The 21,834-nt window shown below is 42.2% G+C and overlaps 1 protein-coding gene across 1 annotated transcript in view; it reads left to right on the plus strand.

The window, feature by feature from the left end:
• Pwwp2a (PWWP domain containing 2A) overlaps positions 1–16,789 on the plus strand; it is a 42,054-nt gene extending 25,265 nt beyond the window's left edge. The window contains 2 exon segments of the mRNA XM_028864270.2: positions 11,105–11,224; positions 14,809–16,789. Of these exon segments, the coding sequence (XP_028720103.1) occupies positions 11,105–11,224; positions 14,809–14,822 (134 nt within the window). The 3' untranslated portion in view covers positions 14,823–16,789.
• Positions 16,790–21,834: the final 5,045 nt, after the last annotated feature.

Here is a 21,834-nt window from a genome sequence, read left to right on the forward strand (position 1 = left end):
TTTCCTTGCTCTTTCACAACTCTCCCCCTTTCTAGAAAACTTCCAGTTACGCTTTAATAAGAAGAGAAAGGGTCTGTATCGCAGGGCTATCACAGAGGCAGCTAAGGCTGCTAAGCAGCTGACCCCTGAAGTGCGGTCTTTGTTGACACAGTTTGAAACGTGAACATGGACAGTAAGGTAGGCGAGAACCGCTGGAGCGGCACAGTTCCCTGGCTAGTTAGAAATCCTTTCCACCAGCTAGCTTGGCCAAACTGGAAAGAAGTTGCACTCAGTTGGCTTTTTATACTTATATAGCCATTTTTAGACTAAGAAGCTGAAAACTGAACATGCTGTCAAATTTTCTCTTAAGGAACTGAGATTTTTTTAGCAGTATTTTCCAGTTTTGAAATCTAAAACCATCCTAAGGCACAGAAGCCATAGCCTCAAATGAAACTGAATTTTTGCAGGGACTGTTAATTGCCATTTTGTACCTATTGTATATATATACACACATATAAACTATAGCTTGTCACCATGTGACATGGGCTGTATATGGGGGGTTTAGTAAGGGCTGGTGAGCTGGGGACAGTGAATATTTAATGACTGCTTGTTTAATAATTAGTGAACACGTAGACTTTCTATGCACATAATGGTATAAACGTTTGATATTGGGTGTTGGACAAACTGAGATGCTTGCTATGACAAATTGGGATGCTTGCTGTTTAGTTATAGACCAGGCTGTATACATTGTCCAGTATTTAGAGTTAAAACTATTAAGACAGAACAGGCTTGAGTCACTACTCTTGTCTAATGGGAACATAACAAACTTCAGACTTTTGGTTGGGAAGTTTAGATAGGTTTTGTTTGGGGTATGTGAGTAGTTGAGTGCACATTTGGTCAGATTTCTCCTGACTGGCTGGTCCTAAATTTTTAGGACAGAGCCTTAGTAATTTACACTTTGTGAATTAATGTCATGTGTAATTGTTGCATTTTGGATGTACCTAATTTGATAATTTTTAAGAAGCATTTCCGTTTAAGGTAATCTGTTTGCAGGTCAGAAAATGAGAAAAATGTAATTGTGTAATGCATTGAAATGTAAAAAAAAAAAAAAAAAAGCTGTAAATAAAATCAACTAAATCCAAATTATTTGTGTGTGTTTCTCAAAAAGCTTTGAACAGTTTCAAAATAGTAGAAAATTATTCAGGTGAGAAATCAAATTTAGCTTTCTATTTGCCCTGTTAGGGAATAATGTCTGAGAATAGGTAAAATTCAAATGGCAAGAGGCTCTGCAGGAATGCCATCTGATAGAACTCTAGTTCCCACCAACCTCTCAGGAATGCTTTTTAATTTTTTTCAATTTTAGCCTTAATAAGCGATCCCATGCTATAAAAACGAGGTAATCGTAGTTGGTCTGCTCTGTTTGGTCTTCTGCCTCAGATAGCACTGTGTTTGGGGCTAGTGGTCCGACTAAGATGTGCTTTTGAGAGAGTCTCACTCTATCACTCTGGCTGGCCAGGCTGATTGAGCTCAGAGTCATGCCTGCCTCTGTGTCTGCCTCCCCCATGTTGGGAAAGTGGTTTGCCTGTGGAGGCAAACGAATCTCAGAAATTAAGTTGCTTCCAAGATTTTTTAAATTTTTGTTTTTTAAATTTGACATAATTTCAGTTTGGTACTTATTTGAAATATAATTTTTTTTAATTTCTAAAGTAGTCCAGTATGAGATATATTAGTTACTATGGAATTAATAATAAAGATTAATGAAATTTGGAAATTAGCTTCCTTAAGCTTGATACCTGATTATTTTTGGGAAAAAAAAATAGAATATTTTTTGGGGAACTTAGTCAATGCTTTTTGATTTTAATAAACACACAATAAAAAAGGATGCATATTCTTTCCTGCAAACAGATACTGTTTAAAATGATCTGATTATGACAGGCTGAAAGTTCACCATATGATGGAGGGCTTATAAGGGAAATATCTTTCTAGGTTTTCTGAATATTTGTTTTAGATTAAAGTACTTATTTATTTGGGTATCTTTGAAAAATTGATTTAAGCAAGAGTCACCTAAAAGGTAATTTTAAAGCTTTGTGTAGTGATCTGGGCTGTTTTGTTGTAATAGTGACTTTGAAAGTAGGTGGTGTTAATATAGTTAGATGCTTTGGCAAATGTATCTTTATGGCATAAACCATTTGTGCTATTTTAGAAGCTACAAGGGAAATATAATCTGTGTTTGTGGAGTATGTAAATAACATTCAGCTAGGTGTGGTGGTGCGTTCTATCAATCCTAGCATTTGAGAGATGGAGGCAAGAGGATTTGAGTGAGTTTGAGATTGCCCAGGCCACATAATGAGTTCCTGGTCAAAAAAATAACTACTTGGCAGTGTGTGCTGGTGCACATCTTTAGTCCTAGCATGTCTCTGAGTTTGAGGCCAGCCTGGTCTACAGAGTGAGTTCTAGGCTACATAGTGAGAGACTTTTTTTTTTTTTTTTTTTTTTTTTTATTATTTCAATAGAGTTTCCCAAGCAAGGTGACCGTCTAGTGCCTAATGCAAGTGGAAATACAAAGTTTTCTCTGAGAAGATAAAGGGCACTTTTTGTATAGTGATAACCCAAGTGGGCAGTTTTTGGTTTGGTTTGTTTTCTCCCTGCAGAGAGAAAATTGACTTAGACAAATCTCCAAGGTAAGAAAATTGGCTAAAAGACAAGGCTGAGCAAGGGCAGAAACCAAGTGAGCAAGTTGTAAAAATGGTGTCTTTACAGTTGTGTAGCTTGGTCTGTCTGTGGGGCCTTAGCAGTGGGATCAGGACCTGTCCATGGCTCATGAGCTTGCTTTTTGGAACCTATTTCCCATTCAGAGATGCCTCACCCAGCAAAGGGGGCGGGAGGAGAGCTTGTTCCTGCTTCAGTGCAATCTGACGTGCTTTGTAGACTCCCATGGGAGACCTGCCCCTTTTTGAGTGGAGAAGGAGTAGATGTGGGGGATAGATGGGAGGTGGGGGGAGGGAAAGGGAAGAGAGGAGGGAGGAGAAAAAATTTTAAAAAACGGTGTCTTCAGAAATTTAAAACCTCAAAGCTGTGTTTTTCTTTTTTTTCTTAGAGTTTGGGAAACAGGAAGTGTCCTGGTCTTTAGAAGAGAGGTGTATTCAATTCTAGTTTATTCCCACAGAACAAGAGACCTGTAGGGGAAAGTCTTGTGAAGGAGTTGTGGAGATTAGGATTCACTGGTCTGAAATCTGTGACTTGGTTTGTCCCTTAATGTCTTGTTTCATGTATCCCAGGCTGACATCCAACTCACTACCTCCTGCCTCACTCTCATGCTGGGTACCACTGCACCCAGTTTATATGATGATGGGGATTGAACCCAGGCTTTTCTTCGTACTAGCCAGGCATTCTACTAACAGCTTCATCATCTCCAGTCTCCTAAGTGGTTTTGACAGATTTTTCTTTTTCTTAAAGTTTGGAGCAGGATCTTACTACATAACCCAGGCTGGCCTTGGGCTCTTCTGTTTTGGTATTGCAGGTATGCACCCACACATGTGGCTGGGAACAAAATGTTAGTGATGGTGATTGTAGCTTAGTACTAAGTGGAACAAACAGGAACTTCGGTCTGAAGACATTGTAGGTAGGCAACATGGGACTGATACTAAAATCAGCTTAGATGAATGTCTTAATAGGTCTGAGTTTTACTCCATTAAGAGAGACTGTGCCCTTCTAAAGTTGGTTATTGAAGGAAACACATATTCAGACATTGCAAAGAACCAGTTTTCCTCTATACTGAATAACTGAGCAGAAATCAGAAATTTACAGTATACATTTAAAGTTAGATTTTCTCATCTAATTTGTGAATGTTCTATGGTTTGTGCTGAATTGGTGGTACAATGACATGTCTAGAAAAGTTAGTAATGAAGGTTTTAGTTTAGGGATTTATGGTAAGTGATCCTTTCCAATAAGGAATTGGCCAGAGACAGTGAAGGTCATTTTCTTTCTTTCCTTGTTTTTTTTTTTTTTTTTTTTTTTTTTGGTTTTTCGAGACAGGGTTTCTCTGTGTAGCTTTGCGCCTTTCCTGGAACTCACTTGGTAGCCCAGGCTGGCCTCGAACTCACAGAGATCCGCCTGGCTCTGACTCCCGAGTGCTGGGATTAAAGGCATGCGCCACCACCGTCCGGCTCTTTCCTTTTTTTAAAAAAGTTTTTGTTTTCTGTTTTTTTGAGATAGAGTTTCTCTGTATAACCACCCTGGCTGTCCTGGAACTCACATTGTAGACCAGGCTGGCCTTAAACTCACAGAGATCTGCTTGCCAGGATTAAAAGCATGCACCACCACCACCTGACTGTGCAGGTCATTTTCTAAGGAGGAACGAATCAGTTTTTGCTTTGGGGCTGTGCTAATATAGCTATTGACACTCTAATGTAGATATTCGGAATTGAGAGCTACCATTGGGCTGGCACCATTCCATTTCCTGCCAGGCCACAGTAAGTGGCCAAGCTGCCTTTACTATTTCTACCTGGTTCGGTCTTGAAAGGTTCTTACTGTGCTTCTACAGGTTATGTACGATTACTGTATTCAGGCTTTCATTCAGCCACAATTGCATTAATGAAAAAGTCACAGGGATAAATTATAGTTTTAGCAGAGTATTTGGGTATTTTTTCCATGATAATTGATTCCATAATCAAAAAGGGGCACCATTTCAATTTGTCTTTGTGATACTCCCCAGCTGGGATTTCCCTCTTACTTCCCCCATGTCTTTAGTTAAAAATAACTTTGTCTTATTAAAATGAATTATAATTTTATATATATTTAAATAGACATGGCCTAAAATTTACCATTTTGGGGGCTGTTTGCTTCTTAGAGGATTTTGTTCTGTGGTCCAGGCTGGTTGGACAGGCAGCGTGGTTCTTCTGCCTCAGCTACTTGAGTATTGGGATCCTAGGCATGTGCCACCATACAGACTCTAAAGTTATACTTTTCCTATTCGTTAGATATGGTCTCATTGTGTAGCCTTGCTATGTAGAGCATGTGTGGCCCCTGCCTTCCATCTTAAAACCATTTTAATCGTACAATTAAAAAAAACTAAGAGCGTGCGAGCGTGCGAGCGTGCGTGCGTGCGTGCGTGCGTGTGTGTGTGTGTGTGTGTGTGTGTGTGTGTGTCTGTATGCATGCCACATGTACAAATGCCTTCAGAGGCTAAAAGAGGGTGTTAGAAGCCCTGGAGTAAGTTGTCGTGAGCCACCTAATGTAGGTGCTAAGAAATGAATAGCAGCAAGCCTTTGGGACTCTAAGCCATATCCTCAGCATCCAGTGGTATAGTTTTAAAAGGGGTTAAGTATTTATTGTGGGACCATGACCACTGTCCATCTGTAATCGAGGTTTTTTTTTTTTTTTTTTTTTTTCTCATTTTGGTTTTTTTGAAACTAGGTCACTCGTGCCCAGGCTGGTTCCTAGCCCAGGACAGTCATTGCCTCAAATGCTGGACTTTCAGGAGTGGCTTATACTCTTTTAATTGTGCTCAGAGTTGGTCCCGGGAATGCTTGCTTGCCGTGTTCCTTGCTGTGTAGCCGCAGTCCTACGTGGGGAAAGTCTCTAGCTAACCGTGCTAAAGGGCATTCATTACACTTAATGCCTTAGTAAAAGTTAGGTGAATTAATAGGACTCCATTCACCTACTAAGTAATTTTTAATTAATTAAAATTATCTTCTTCAAATAGTAACAACTGCTTGGATAATTTTTATGAATAATGGGGCCATTTAAATGACTTTGATAATAATGGAGGTTGGACAGCTGGGTCAGCAGATGAAAGTGTATGCTGTACCCAGCACCCACATCAGGCAGCTCACCGCAGCCTGAAACTCCTGTTCCAGGGTATTGGACACTGACTTCTGATTTCTGATGTATCAGGATTGTAGGCCTGCACTACTGTGCCCAGCTCTAGAGATGTGAAGACAAATTTGCAGTAGTTTTGTAGAAATTTTGTAAAAATCAGGAATATGAGTCAGGAAGGTAAGCATCGGTTAAATAGGTTTGAGACCAGTCTGCACTACATGGATCTGTCTTAGAAGAAAAAAGGAAAGAAAGACCTCATAATTTCTATACAAGGAAAGCCAAGTTCTTCATAGCTGAAGTATATGGGGCATGTTTCTCTCGCTCTCTCTCTCTCTCTCTCTCTCTCTCTCTCTCTCTCTCTCTCTCTCTCTCCTCCCTCCCTCCCTCCCTCTCTCCCTTCCCCACCCCAGCCTTTGTGTGTGAAAGTTTGTAAGTTGTTAGTTTTTTGTTGTTTGAAACAAGGTCTCATGTAGCCTAGGCTGGCTTCAAACTTGACATTCTCTTGTCTCTGCCTTCTGTCTCTTGCGCCTGAGTGCTGTAATTACAGGCATGAGCTAGCACACTAGGCCTGGAGTGGTAGGCTTTTATGGTTACACTTTTTTTCAAGAAGAAAAAAAATTTATGCTGGGCAATGGTGGCATACACCTTTAATCCCAGCATTCGGGAGGAAAAAAACAGGCAGATCTCTGAGTTCGAGGCCAGTCTGGTCTACAGAATTCTACGACAGCCAGGGCTATACAGAGAAAGCCTGTCTTAAAAAACAAAACATCAAATTATATTGTGTGGTAAATTTTAGCCTGAGTGTCTCTAACTGTTCAAGGTATTTTGCAATCATTGCTGTCTCTTATTTAGCACTCATGTAAGATTCTCTTAGAAGCTATTGAAGAAGCCTGGTGTGGAGACAGGAGAATCCTGATCTGAGGCTAGCCCAGGCTACATAGTAAGACTGACTTACTTTGTGTGCCCCCATAAAAGCAAAACCAAATCAAACTATCGAAAGCCCGAGGAACGTATTTCCTCCCTCTGGAAAAATGAAATGGAAGCTTTTTGTTTGTAGCTTACAGAGGTTGTTGATGTAGAAAAGTGAGCGTGCCATCCAGATGTGAATAAAGGAGCTAGTAACAGTTGGATCGTAACAGTTTGCCATGAGCCGTGCTTGACAGCAGGCCGGTCTCAAACAAAGGATATTGTTTTCCACTTTTTAAAAGTGTGAGCTCTTCGAGGCAGATGTCCTAGTCTGCTTTCTTTCTTTCTTTCTTTTTTTTTTTTTTAAAAAGATTTATTTATTTATTATGTATACAGCATGTATGACTGCAGGTCAGAAGAGGGCACCAGATCTCATTACAGATGGTTGTGAGCCACCATGTGGTTGCTGGGAATGGAACTCAGGACCTCTGGAGGAGCAATCAGTGCTCTTAACCTCTGAGCCATCTTTCCAGCCTGCTAGTCTGCTTTCAACCTGTTCCTTACAAGCAGTGCAGTCTTAGGCAGGTTACCTCAGTGTCATCATCTGTGAAATGGGCAGAATGAGTAGCACCACCTCAGGATTTACGTCTTTAAAGCAATAGAAGAGTGCCTGGTACAAGGCCTGTGTAAATACTGTTCATATTACCAGCCACTTGTGTGTAGCAGAGAAACTTTATTTTGGTAGCTTTTAATACTATCTGTTAAACATTGTATACTTAGCATAAATGGAATGTTTTATTAAGTTTTTGTAATAGCACTATTAATCATGGTAGCTAGAGGTAGCATATACTCCCTGGGAGTTTGGGTGGTTTTTGTTTTGTTTTGAGATTGGCCTTGAACTGTTGTTTTACCTCAGAGTTCTGAGATTACAGTTCTTGCCATCATGTCTGGCTAAACTGGCTGGTTTTAGCTGGCATTTATGGAGGCTAACTATTGGAGGTCTTGGGAATTATGTATGAGCTATAGAAACCATTATTAAAGTTCATGAGAGTATCATATTTAATGTACTTGAAGACTATCTAGTACTCTCTCATTCTGCTCCCGGTAAGCATAGGCATAGGTAGAAATGTTCATCTAGGGCTGGTGAGAAGGTGCAGTAGTTAAAGGAGCTTGCTGCCAAGCCTGGCAGTCTGAGTTTGATCTCTGGGGACAAGGGAGAAGGAGAGAACTGACAACTGTAAAGTGTCCTCTGACCAGCACACACAGGCTCTTGTGTATGTACACAAAAGAAATGATCATCTCCTTGTAACTGAAGGAGGAAGACTGACTCAGACATGTAATCAATCGGTCATCACCTCTAAATCCTCCACATTTTAAATCCTTTCCAGAGGTAGGAGAAGAAACTGAGCTTAGGTCTCCATGCAGTAGAGTCCTGTTAGGAGAGCCTTACAAAGGAGCTACAAGCTGCCCTTGTCACTTTGAAGTTGGCCCATCTGCACAGCTTCTGTATGTTCTTGGAGACTTCACATTTTAACAAGTGGACATCAGTTTACACATGTACTGAGTAGGAGATTGAATGTGGGTGTGCCATGGTCATAGTTCCCAGAGGATAGTCATTGTTACTCATGGTTCATTTTGAGATGCTGTTGATCACAAGTGGATGGTCAGTCCTTCTTTCCCCTCCAGTGTGTAGTGGAGGATCTTTCTGGTAGTGGTACGTCTTGATCTGAGTCCAAGTAACCTGGGAAGAACTCTGCGCTGTTTGTCTAAAGCTTAGACATGGAATCAGTACTTACAAAACCAGAATGTCGTCACTTCTGCACGTCATTCTTGCTCACATTGCATTATATTTGTATTGGAATTTATGAGTGTTTAGTGGAATCATAGGTCCATGCATATAGTCAGTATCTTTCACTTTTTCAGGCCAAGCTTTGCACTAGGCATGGCCTCCTGTTCCTTGTTTCATTGATTCTACAAGGGTGATCGTGTACTTACCCTCTTCTGATTGGCTCCTTCATCTCTACTGCCCCTAGGAGAGCACCATTGTGAATGCAGGATTTATCTTAAAGGACAAGTAACTTCTGAGCTTGAGATCGCTGCCTTTTCCTGGGGTACCTTTCCTTTTACTTCATCTTAGGCAGGGTTCCATGGCTCTTCCTAGTAGATAGCCTGCTTGGGTGCTAAGTTTCCAAAGAAAATTTGAAGACCCTGTGAAAGTATTGAGGGGAAGCTCATCTTCAGCATCAGCACCATGCTGCAGGCAGACTATTAGAACTGATGTGCTGAGGTTTTATGTAGCATTTTAAGAGCTGCCGTGGAAAAAACAAACAGGAAAGGGGAGCTCATCCCTGATCTTTCTGCTTCTTGTTTACATAAAGTGAAAGGCCGATTCTCTTTTAAAAGTACAGTTATTTGGGGCTGGAGAGATAGCTTAGTATGGTTAAGAGCACTTGTTGCTCTTGCAGAGGCCTTGGGTTTGTTTCCCAGCACCCATATGTGACTCCAGTTGTAGGGGGGCCAATGCCGCCTTCACATTTCCATGGGCACCAAGCAGGCATGTGGTACACATGTATGCAGGCAAAATGCTCATTCACAAAAACCTTTGAGGAATTTATGCATGCATAGTCTATTTTGATCTTTTCCCCCTAACTGCTCCCAGATCCATCCACCAACTTCATGTCCTCTTTTTAAAATTTATTTTTATTGTAACCCTTGGTGTCCACTCACTGGAGCATGATTGACCTACTAGGGCTTACCCTTGGAGAAAACCGACTGGTTTAGCATGGTGGTGCACACCTTTAACCCCAGCACTGGGGAGTTAGAAGCAGGCTGATCTGAGTTCTGGGCAACCTGGTTTACGTAGCAAGTTCCAGGAAAGCCAGGGTCATGTAGAGGGACCCTGTTTCAAGAAACATGCACACACCAAGGGGGCGGGGCGGGGAGGGGAAAACAAAAGTAACTCCCTCAGCGTCTGTCCACTGCTCTCAGCTCAGGTGGTGGTTGGAAGATGATCTCAGGAGCGTGATTGGACGTTCCCCAAAGCAAGCGGTAGTGCGTTGGCTCCTTTTCTGTGTGTAGTTGCTGTTGCTTCAGTTAACAGTCACTCAGATTCTGATGTAAAGCCTTACTACTATTGAACCTCTAAACTAGAATTCAGAGGTAATGGGCTTTCCAGTGTCAGGACAGCTTACATTAGAAGTTTTTATACTTTACAACTCTACTGCTTCTGATCTGGAATTTGAATTAATTTATTGAGACAAGTCCTCACTGTGTGGCTCTGGCTGTCCAGCAACTTGCTATGTAGACCACGCTTTCGTGGAATGCAGAGATCCACCTGCCTTTGCTTCTGCTGAGATTTAAGGTTATGCATAGCGATGCCCTGCCTGATTGTGATTTCTTTTTTCTTTCTTTCTTTTTTTTTTTTTTTTAAGTTTTTCAAGACAGGTTTTCTCTGTGTATTCTTGGCTATCCTGGAACTCTCTGTAGACCAGCCTGGCCTTGAACTCATAGGCATTCAACTGCCTCTGTCTCTTGAGTGCTGGGATTAAAGGCACGTGCCACCATTGCCTGGCTCTGATTATGAATTTTAATAGAAAATAATAATAATAAGTGAATGATCCCAGAGCTGGCTGTGTTGATAGAAGTAAGTATGCAATCAAATACCTTTAAAAATAAAACTGAAAGCAGAATGTGCTGGCTCATGCCTGCAATCCCAGCACCTAGAAAACCAAGGCAGTAGTTTGAGGCTAGCCTGGCCTACACAGAGTTCTAGACCAGCCCCAGGCTGTGGTGTAAGACCCTGCCTCAAAGCAAAACAACAAGTCTTAAAATAGTAGTTTTTCATTTGAATTACATTCAGCATTTAAGGTTCTGTTCTCAGAAAGCTTATCATGTTAAAAAAAAGTTCTTCTCAGCCAATTAGAACTGGAAGCTATGCAAGGGCGATCATTAATGTTCAAGGAGAAAGGGCTTTTGATGGTCTTTGAGCTTCCGAATGATGTGATATGCGTGAGGTGAAAACTTAAGCCCTCTGGACCATCCAGATTGAGACTGCTCTGAGAACAGGCTAGTGTTAGATGCTAAGTTCCACCCCCCGACATAAAATGTGAGGTAGCATTTTCTCTTTCATTTGTAGGGCACCTTGCCAGGTTACATTCTGCACCTAATGGGATGTGCAACAAGAGTGCCCTCTCCTGACCATGGTTGGGATACCCATGTGGCTATCAAGGCTCTGCAGGAGCAAAGCTTTGTTGTCTGAGGCCGGCAAGTTATCCAGAATAAACCCATTAGGAAGATTCACATTAATTTTGGTCTTTTTAATTTTTTTTTTTTGTAAGATGGATTAAAAAGAACTCAACTGACTGCTCTATTTTTGTTAACTTGGTTTTTTCTACCATAGGTCTCAACAAATGGCAGCTATTACATCAGACAGTGACGAGTCCTGCTGCTCCCTTACAGTGTCTGACAGACCACTGTGGATTCAGACTGGGAGCATTGAAGTTAACAGTGAAGCGGGCAGGTCTGTCTGTCTTAAGCCCTGCCACGAAGTGAAGAGGGCACCATATCATCACTTAACCATCCCTGAAGTAGATTAGGCTAGCCTTCAAAAGACTCATTAGTTTCCTCTTAACTTTTCATTGACCTTGGTAGCTGGGTATACTTCCCCTAGGTAATCATTTCCAGGAACCAAAAGCTAGTTTTCTAGAGTGGAGCCTCCTGTGAGCATCTGTATTGAGAGCAGCCTTGCGGTGGGAATCAAACGTTTACATTTAGGCTTATGTTAGATGGTAACTGATTGTTCCTGGCTATTTTTTCAGTTTCAATCTTTGTTGCGTTAACTTCTTCATTACTTACTGCTGCATGTGTAAGACCATAGGTGATGGGAATGTGACTCAGTTGGTAGAGTGCCTTTGTCAACTTCTACAAAGTTCTGAGTTCATCTCCAGCACTGAGTGAACTAGACATGGTGACACATGCCTGTTAATCCTAGCACTCAGGAGGTGGAGACAGGAAGGTCAGAAGCTCAAGATCATCCTCATCTGCTCAAGTGAGTCTGAGGATAGCCTAGGATACCTGAGAATCCGCCTTTAAAAAGAGAAAAAAGGGCTCAGAGGTTAAGAGCACTGACAGCTCTTCCAGAGGTCCTGAGTTCAATTCCCAGCAACCACATGGTGGCTCACAGCCATCTGTAATGAGGTCTGGTGCCCTCATCTGGCCTGCAGTCATACATGCTGTATACATAATAAATAAATAAATCTTTTAAAAAAAAAGAGAAAAAAAAAATGTGTAAGAATGTGTATGTGGCCAGGCATGATGGACCATGCCTTTAATCCCAGCACTCGGGAGGCAGAGGCAGATGGATCTCTGTGAGTTCGAGGCCAGCCTGATCTACATAGTGAATTCCAGGATAACCAGGGCTACATAATGAGACGTTATCTTTAAAAAAGCAAAAAAAAAAAAAAAAAATATGTATGTGGGGCCTAGTGTGGTGGTACTTGGCTTTAATCTCAGCACTCTTGGAGGCAGAGGCAGGTGGATCTCCAAGTACAAGGCCAGCCTGGTCTACATAGGGAATTCCAAGATAGCCAGGTCTACATAGTAAGACCATGTCTCCAAAAAGAAAAAGAGACAAACGTATGGATGTGAATGCTTAGTAAATAAATCTTAAAACTCATTGTCATTTACAAAAGGTGAGTCGGAACTTTAAAGGTGATAAGATAGGATCAAACTGTGGTTGTAATCTATTTCTGTATATGACTTAATGGCCAGTGTATAAAATTGTTTGATTTTGGACTCTTACATGGTGGGAAAAGTTGAGGGATTTTGGTTTCTTTTGAACTTATCATTTTATGTTTTGTTGTTTGTGTCTATTACATTTATTATTTTTTTTTGTGTGTGTATGTGTATGAGAGAGAGACTATATGCCAGATGTGTGTGCTTGGAAGCCAGAAGAAAGCTTTAAGTCCCTTGGACTAGAGTTACAGGTAGTTGGGAGCTGCTTGATGTGGATGTTGGGAACAGAACTCAGGCTCTTTGCAACAGTGATAATGTACTCTTAACCACTGAGTTATGTCTCTAGCTCCTAAATTTACCTTTAATTACTTTCTTTGAAAAAGTATTTCGTCTTCTGGATAGGGGATATACCAGGGTTATTTGACCTGCTGTTTGTGCAGCTTCTGGAGAATTGTATCATTACATAGGAACTGTAGCCTTGATACTGGTTCAAAGTGAGACATTTGGCATTGAATATGGTGTAAAAATTTTGGACTCTCACCTAAATAGGCATGGTAGCCACCTTAATATAATCTGTTGAGTGGGTAGAACTTTTGGTTTTCTGTACTTCGAGTAGGAGTCCTTGGCTTTCTTGTTTTGGTCTTCAACTGAACTTCAGTAAGCCTTACATTAAAACCAGATTTTGAAAGGCACAGTTGGTCCCCTTTCTCCTTAAAAGGGTACATTCACTTCCAAAGTTCTTTGTGAGTCTGACTGTTAACTGTTGCAGTCATGTTAGCCAGCCATTTCATTTTTAGGAAGTTGAATTTTCAATCAGCATTAATCATCCTTATTTACAGAAGCATCAAGTACATGGGCCCTTCACCTTGAGGTTTGCAGTGTTTTGGCTAGAAGTCATTTTTCATTACTTGAAAGACACATGACAGAATGCCCTGTAAAGTTTATTTTATAAGCTCTGACCCAGGGCCTACATGATCAGAGCAAATGAACCATGGCAACACTGGGAAGTTAATATAAAATCAAGTCTGTCAAACCATGGGAAATATCTGACTTTGATGGATGTGATAAATATTGGGAAAGATAAGTGCTTTTTTTTCTTTCTGTATTATGTGTTTGTTTTATTATTCCGTTAAAACAGCATTATCTTTGGTTTAAAAAGATATTTGATTCAAAGATTATCTTTCCTGGGTCTGGAGCTCCAGTTTTGAGGGCCTAGCTAAAGCCTGGAGGGTAGTGGGCACCCACTACTTTACACGTTAACTGTTTGCTAACGTTGGGCGGGCTGACCCTGCTGCATGGCAGTGCTCCCTGTAAGCCACTATGTCTGCCATTTGTGCCTGGGGGCCTGCCTTTGCTCAGAAGTCTACTCAAGATTGCCGTGTTGGTGGCCAGGTATAATAAAGGGTACGACTGGTCAGTGCACTGAAGTGGTCTAGTAACAAAATAGTACTTTCGTTGTCTTCTGATGTGTCTGATAATCCCCCCCCCCCAGTCTCCTCATGGCTTTGTGTAAATAGTACACGGCTCTATAGCTGATTTTTAATGCCACTTGATTCTGTGTCTAAATTTGCTTAAGACTGAGCAACTAGCTTTGATGGTGTATACATTAATCCCAGCACTCAGGAGATAGAGACAAGGAATATCAGGAGTTCAAGGTAAGCCTTGACTGTATAGTGAGTTTGAGGTGATCCTGGGCTACAAGAGACCCTGTCTCAAAAAAAGGGAAAGGGGCGGGGCCTTTAATCCCAGTAGGGAAGGCACAGGCAGGCAGGCAGGCAGGCAGGCAGGCAGTCCTCGATGAGTTCCAGACAAGGCAGAGTTCCATGGTGAGACCTCTCTAAAAGAATATTTCAGAGAGACTGCAGGATAACTGTGCCAGGGAAAGGCTGGTGTGTCTTAGGAGTCTATCTCTGCTGCTTTGATGTATTGTAACTTAGAAATAGCAGCATGTATTTTAATTTAGAAATAGCAACATAAAAAAGGTGGTCCACGCCTTTAATTCCAGCACTCTGGAGGCAGAGGCAGGTGGATCTCTGTGAGTTGAGTTCCAGGACAACTAGAACTACAAAAAGGAACCCTGCCTTGAAAAAATAAACAAACAAAAGAAAAAAAAGTCAAAATTCTCCTGCAAATATTCCTAAGCAAAGTACTCGGGTAGTAGCCATGTGTGCTGGAATTTGGTCAGATGTGCTCAGATAAAATACACAATGCTTCTACTGGTCTAGATTGGCAGTAAGCTGTATTTAAAAAGTCAAATATCTGATTTAAAAGAAATGTGCTGTGATCCCACGATCTGTAGGGCTTCTTTTTCTCACATGTTACCTTTGCTTAACTGCATTTATTTTCTTCCTTTTGTTTTTTGTATTTCAGCACAAAGACATTAACAGACCGCTGCTTTCTTGGGCGTGTACCACAGTGGCAGAACAAGAGCATCGGGACTGGATGAGATTGGAGTTTGGAGCTGCACTAAGAAGTAAAGGTTAAAGCAGTGGCTCACACCAGTCATCTATACGGGGCATTTGCAGAGTAGACTGATTGCAAGAAAAGGTATTAGGGAATATTTTATATATGTAAAAGAAACAGACTGCTGCAATAAATTATGCATGAGGCAAGGAGAGAAGTGATATGAACATGTGCAGGATGCACTCAAGTGTGGTGCGGAAGAATCACTGACAGTAGCTTTTTTTGAATGTGAACAGTAGTTTGGACAGGCCTGCCAGGCATGGGATGGTGCAGAAATGTGGAATTGTTTTGCATACTTAACATTTGTGCTTTCCCCAAGGATTACGTTTATCAGTTCAGAAGTGAGCAGAGGTGTGTTTAAAATGGTGCTCCTGTGAAACAGCATGGTCACATGTGCTGAGGCCAGTGTTTCCTTCAGGTGCCCTAGAAACAAGAGGAAGATGAGCTGACATCCTGCTGAAAGGATGGCTAAGTGCCCCACCCCACCCACAAGTCAAATGTGGATCTTCTCTTTCTTTTAATAAAACAGGGCTGTATTATCTTGAATATATGTTTGCTTGTTAGAGCATATTAAGATGTATTTATTTGCCACTAGTATTTAACATTTTGTGCACATTTCCATAACTACTTTCTTACCTTTTCATATTTTGACTCCCAAGTGGATAGGCTAGTGTTGATCTTGGAATGAAATCATGCACTCCCAAGAACTAGCTCATAATTCTCCTGAGCTGGACAGGTTTTTATTATCGCCTCTCCCTTGCTGAGTGGTGCTGTTCAGAAAAGGTGACAGCATCAGTGTTGATCTGGACCTCTTTCCACAGGAAGAAGCCCTCACTTCTTAGTGCAGGACGCCCTCCAGGTGTCAGGGAAGACTTGGCCCTGGGGGACAAGTGGCAGAAACAGATCCTTGAAAACAACCTAAACTTTTGGTGCATGGAACATGAATTCTTAATAGAGACCACAGATTTTCCTTGTCTTTGCTTAAATACATATTATGAAAATCCTTAATTTTTCTTGTTTAATGAATGGAGAACACATGAGAAAATCAGATGGACCTGTTAGTACTACATTTTTAAAGCATTTTATATTTGATGGTGCCGTAATTTTAATAATAAAACTGAAGATTTTTAGTGGCAATACTGATTTATTTTTTAAACCAGAAAGATAACACCATATTGATTACTTACTACAAAAAGAAAAAAAGAAAAAAAAAGCCAAAATAAAAAAAGAAACTAACTCACAAAACTCATTCAAAGCAACACAACAGATGAACGAGCACTTGGCTCAAGAGTTCACTTTCTGTGATCTTTCTGTTTGGGTGAGATTACCCAACAGTCCATTGCTCAGGATTAGCAAATGCTCTGGGTGGGATTTTTAGATTGTTTAATATTACCTGACTGTGATTTGATTTATAACTTAAGAAGAAAAGCCGGGTAGTCTGGAGTCTAGTGAGCTTAATTGAGATCCTAACACACTGCAAATGCTGGGAAGTCCTGACTGCATTTTACAATAATCTCTTTGGAGACTTCCACATCATGACGTCATCTTATCAGATGGGCTCAGGAACTCTAACAGCAGGGAGCTGTGGAGAAGACTTGAAGCACGGCTCCAGGCTCTGGGGTCATCTTGTCTTAGACCCCCAACACCAGCAGTAACTTTTATGCTCACTCAGGAACCAGGTGTCTCCCAAGCCATGTGGAACATGCATGGGTTGTATCAGGAAGACCTTTAAGCTTTAGAAATCTATTTGTAGAGTAATGGAATTGACCAAAAAATATTAATATTAAGAAGGCAAAAGCACTGGGAGAGATCAGGTTTTAAGAATCTACATATTTTTTTCTTCATGACAAATCCTTAAAGGCATTTTATTACAAACTAGATTTTCATTTAAAAAAAAAAAAAAGACACTTGGTGGTATTTAAAATCTAGACCTACCATGTTACAACTTCATTTTTACTGCTTTAGTTGCTTAATATTTAAGCTCTGCTTCATGCTACCTTTTGTCTGTATTTCAAATCTTCACAGGCCTCTTTCATTTGTAGACTTGAACGATACATTGTTTTTCACCTTCCATCTGCTCAGAGTTAAATGTTAAAGAATGTTGTGTAACGTTATCCAATAAAGTCTTTGATTTTTTTTATTTAATTATTTAAAAACTTTTACTGTGTAGGGGTTAGTTTTTTTGTTTTTAGGGGTTACCTTTAAAAGTGGCTTTTGTGTTTTCTTTAAAAACAAATACAATGAGCTGGGCGGTAGTGGCGGCGCACGCCTTTAATCCCAGCACTCGGGAGGCAGAGCCAGGCGGATCTCTGTGAGTTCGAGGCCAGCCTGGGCTACCAAGTGAGTCCCAGGAAAGGCACAAAGCTACACAGAGAAACCCTGTCTCGAAAAACCAAAAACCAAAACAAAACAAAAAAACAAATACAAAACAACTTTAGAATTCAGCCGAGTTTTGTGTTCTGGGAAGAAGTACTGCTTCCTAAGGAGGATCTACAGGTTTGGTCACTAAGAGGCTTTTTATGGGTCTCTTCTGCCCAGAGCAGAAGGTTTGATAGGCCTGCACACAGCAGACTGCTTTTCTGAGGGAAACAGTCTGCCTGAATGGGGTAATGACACAGTATTGGTGGGTTTCTTTGATGGCACACATGGCCTGCAATCTCAGCACTCAGGGTTAGAGTTCAAGGTCATCCAATACATATCAAGTTCCGTTCCCCCTCCCCCGCCCCCCTTCAGGCGGAGTCCTACCCAAACACACTGATATCTACCATAGCCTATAGGATTGGCTTTGGAACCAGAAACTCTTGGTTGTTAGGAAAAAAAATTACGATTCTGAAAGCCTGTCAGGCAATTGAGATTTTTTTGTGTGTGTCTCATCTAGACCTCCCCATTTCAGTACAGCAAACTCTAGAAGGCTGCCTGGTACCACAGAGGATATATGTAATCTTTAATGTCCAACACTGTTGTGATTCAGTTGAGCTGAATATCCACAAAAAGGAGCCATTGGAGTCTGGATCATTTCATGAGGCAGAACTGCCAAGAGCACATTATTCTGGGGGCTCAAACCATGATTGCAAACAGTGTGTCTCACAGACAGCTAGCAAAGCTCATGTCCTCAACATCTAAATACTTCTTTGACCTCATTCGATCATTTCATCCCTAGCCTCTGAGGACTGCTGGAACTTCAAGTCCTGAGTTTGTGGATTCCTGACTTCCAGGTGAAGGCACTGACTGGACGCTGCATTTTGTTAGCTCGTGATATGGCAAGTGTGAGCCCAGGTGATGGCCTGATCGAGCATCAGCCTGGCACTGCACCCGCAGCAGGATGCTGCTGTTCTTCCAGTGCGGCTGTTTCAAGTGGTGTTTCCTTCACATCTCGTGACCACCTAATGGCCTATGACTCTCAGGGCTTGATAGCAGCTGTAGCAAGGGGAACTAGCAGCTGTGCCTGAGGAGTGACCACAGACAGCCAAAGGAGCAGAGAGGTACAGTTCTGGCAGCCGCCTCTAGATGTAGGCTAACAAGGCTGCTGCATTGTATTGGAACAGCTCTGTTGAACTCCAGCAACTCTGGCTGTGCTTTTGATCCCAAGGACAAGCTTAGAGGAAAGCATACTTAGGAGGAAAACACCACCTTTTTTTTTTCCTGTGCGGTATCTGACTTGGTAAAGGTCTTGGTTACCTTTAACTGGATGATCTCCTTTCAAGCGCTTAGCCAGGTCCCAGCACTCAGGAGGCCGAAGCAGGAAGTTCTTGAGTTTGACGCCAGCCTGGGCTACAATAGAAGTTGCTATCTGAAAAGCAAGCTCAACAGGATAGGACATTCAGGGTCATCTTTAGTTATATACTAAGCTCAAGGCCAGTCTGGGATACATGAGACCCTGTCTCAAATAAAGGTCCCCGACCCCCAGCAAATAAAGCTACCATTAACTTGCACGGCAGTCTCAATAGTGCCTCCTGGGCTCCATCATACTCTTCCACTTTGACATCGCAGTTCTCACTAAGCTGGTTGTAAAAGGCAGGGTTTTCAGACCGGCTTAACACTGAGGATAACACAGCCTCTGCAAAAACATATCTTTCAGGTTTGTGTTTAACACTGTTCACTCCCACCTGCTGTCTTCAGAATGCCACCAAAAAGCCCATATCGAGCTTGAATACTGTGTGAACTGACAGCAGTAGTTTTAGAGGCAAGATCAGGAACTCATAACATGAAAAAGAAAAAAACAAAAACAAAAAAAAACAACCCCAAAAACCCATCAGGCCAGCTTACTTCGTTTTTTCTATTTTTTTTTTTTTTTTTCATTTTACATGCCAACCACAGTTCCCTTCCCTCCCCTCCTTTCACCTCCCCACCCTACCCTTTCCACTCCTTAGAGAGGGTAAGGCCTCCTATGGGGAGTCAACAGAGTCTGGCACATCAAGTTGAGGCAGGACCAAGCCCCTCCCCCCTGCATCAAGGCTGAGCAAGGCATCTCACCATAGGGAATGGGTTCTAAATAGCCAGTTCATGCACCAGGGATAAATCCTGGTCCCACTACCGGGGGCCCCACAAAGTGTCCAAGCCACACAACTGACACCCACATTCAGAGGACCTAGTTTGGTCCTATGCAGATTCCCCAGCCATCAGTCCAGAGTCCATGAGCTCCCACTAGCTCGAGTCAGCTGTCTCTGTGGGTTTCCCCATCATGATCTTGCGCCCCACCCCCTTTGCTCATATAATCCATATAATCCCCCCTTCTTCTCTTCAATTGGACTCTAGGTGCTGGGCCCAGTGCCTGGTTCCATCAGTCACTGGTGAAGGCTCTCTGATGACAATTAGGGTAGTCACCAGTCTGATTACGGGGGAAGGCCAGTTCAGGCACCCTCTCCACTATTGCTAGGAGTCCCCAGCTAACATTCTTCAAGTGGTCCCCTACCTTATCAAGACAAACATAATGTCTTGTACCTGAGCACCTCTGAAGAACCAATGGCTTGGCATTCTGCTGAAGCTTGGATGTAGGCCCACTACTATGACATGAGTCACTAGGTCAGGCTAAGCAACGGCCCAGCCTCTGTAGCTGGACGTCATGTGATGTGTCCAAACTGGCTGCAGTGCTGTGAAGACAGGCACACGCAGAAGAAAACAGATTCGAAGCACGACTGGTGGTTCAGGTATGTCACCTGAAGCTGAGATAGAAAGGTCCCAAGTTGAATGTTATGCCGGGCTAGAGACGTCTACATAAGCTGCCCAAGACACAAAAGCCTTAGGGATAGAACTCAGTGTTGAGCCCTTGCCTAGTATGCCCAAAGCCTGAGTGGGGGGTAGTCAGGATTCTAAGAGTGGAAGGTGAATATAACTGGTATAAATCCATAATGTAAGTAAAAAAAAAAATTAATCTATGCCGAGCTGTATACAGACGCACATGAGTATGAATTTACTGTATTCATACTGAATAGCCTGCAGTATGGCCAAGCCTCTGGAGACACTTCACCAGTGGACAAGTACCTGGGTCAAAGTCACAATATGGTGTGGGTGTAGATATGGTGGGAATATAACCAGAGGGGTGGGGACACTGAAATTACAGGACAGATGGGGATTTCTCAAAGTCTCAAGACAAAGTCTAAACCAAGATGTGAAAACTTAAAACCAGGAGACAAGCACACAGCTGAGGATGTTCTACACCACTAAGATAGCGCAGAGTGGCTTCCATCTCTTACAGAATCGCTTGGAGCTGCTTCATGGGTCCAACTGCTGGACTCACTGCTGAGCAATCCTAGTGGAGCCCTCCACATTTGCCAGATTTACACTTTCCCCAACCATGCATCGGTGGAAAGTCTTCTAGGAACAGGGGGGCCATGCCTTTATTTATTTATTTATTTATTTATTTATTTATTTATTTATTTATTTATTCATTTTTTATAAAGATTTGTTTGTTTTATTTATTATGTATACAGTGTTCTGCCTGCATGTATGCCTTCACACCAGAAGAGGGCACCAGATCTCACTATAGATGGTTATGAGCCACCACGTGGTTGCTGGGAATGGAACTCAGGACCTCTGGAAGAGCAGTCAGTGCTCTTAACCTCTGAGCCATCTCTCCAGCCCGCCTTTATTTATTTTTGAGATAGGGTCTCATTTTGTAGCCAGGATTGGCCTGGAACTCTGTATGCCTCTGCCTCTAGGGGGCTGGGACTAAAAGGCTTGTGCCACTGTACCCAGCTTAGTTAAGTAGGATCATAAACACCAGGGTATCAAGTCCTTTCCTGACCACATATAGGGAAAAACAGATCAGTCTGATGGCCTTTCATCACCTCCCCTTGATGTCTGTGGAACATGAAAAAAAAGCACACACCTTCTAGACTGACACTGGGATTACTTTCTAGCGCTTTAAGGTGGGTGTAGTGGCACATCTGTCATCCTGGCATTTGAGAGGTGGAGGCAGGGGGATCAGAAGTTCAAGACCATCTTTGGCCACATAGGGAATCTGAGGCTAACTTGGACTGAGTTCCTGTCTTAAGAAAACTAAACTATCTGGGCAGTGGTGGTGAATCCCTTTAATCCTAGCACTCAGGAGGCAGAAGCAGTCAGATCTCTGAGTTCCAGGCCAGGCAGGGCTACACAGAGAAACCCTGTCTCAAATTAAAAACAAACCAAATAGCCATCATGAGGTACAGGCAGGTAGAATCCCTGGAGAGATGATGCAGAAGTTAAAGAGTGCTTGTTGCTCTCGTAGAGGACCTCTGAGTCACAGACAACCATCTGTGACTCTAAGTTTCTGGCATCTGTCCTCTTGTGTCCTGTGGGCCGTGCATGTACTTGGTGTATATAAACTCACATAAACACACACACACTGGACTTGGCCCTGAAAGCCTAGGAACTTTAGTGAGGGGAAGGTGTGCAGGGTCGACTCCATTTGCCAAGCCTGTCTTCCAGACCTAGACTTAATCAGGCTGGAAC

Source organism: Peromyscus leucopus, chromosome 8b (assembly GCF_004664715.2).
Source record: "Peromyscus leucopus breed LL Stock chromosome 8b, UCI_PerLeu_2.1, whole genome shotgun sequence".
NCBI lineage: Eukaryota > Metazoa > Chordata > Mammalia > Rodentia > Cricetidae > Peromyscus > Peromyscus leucopus.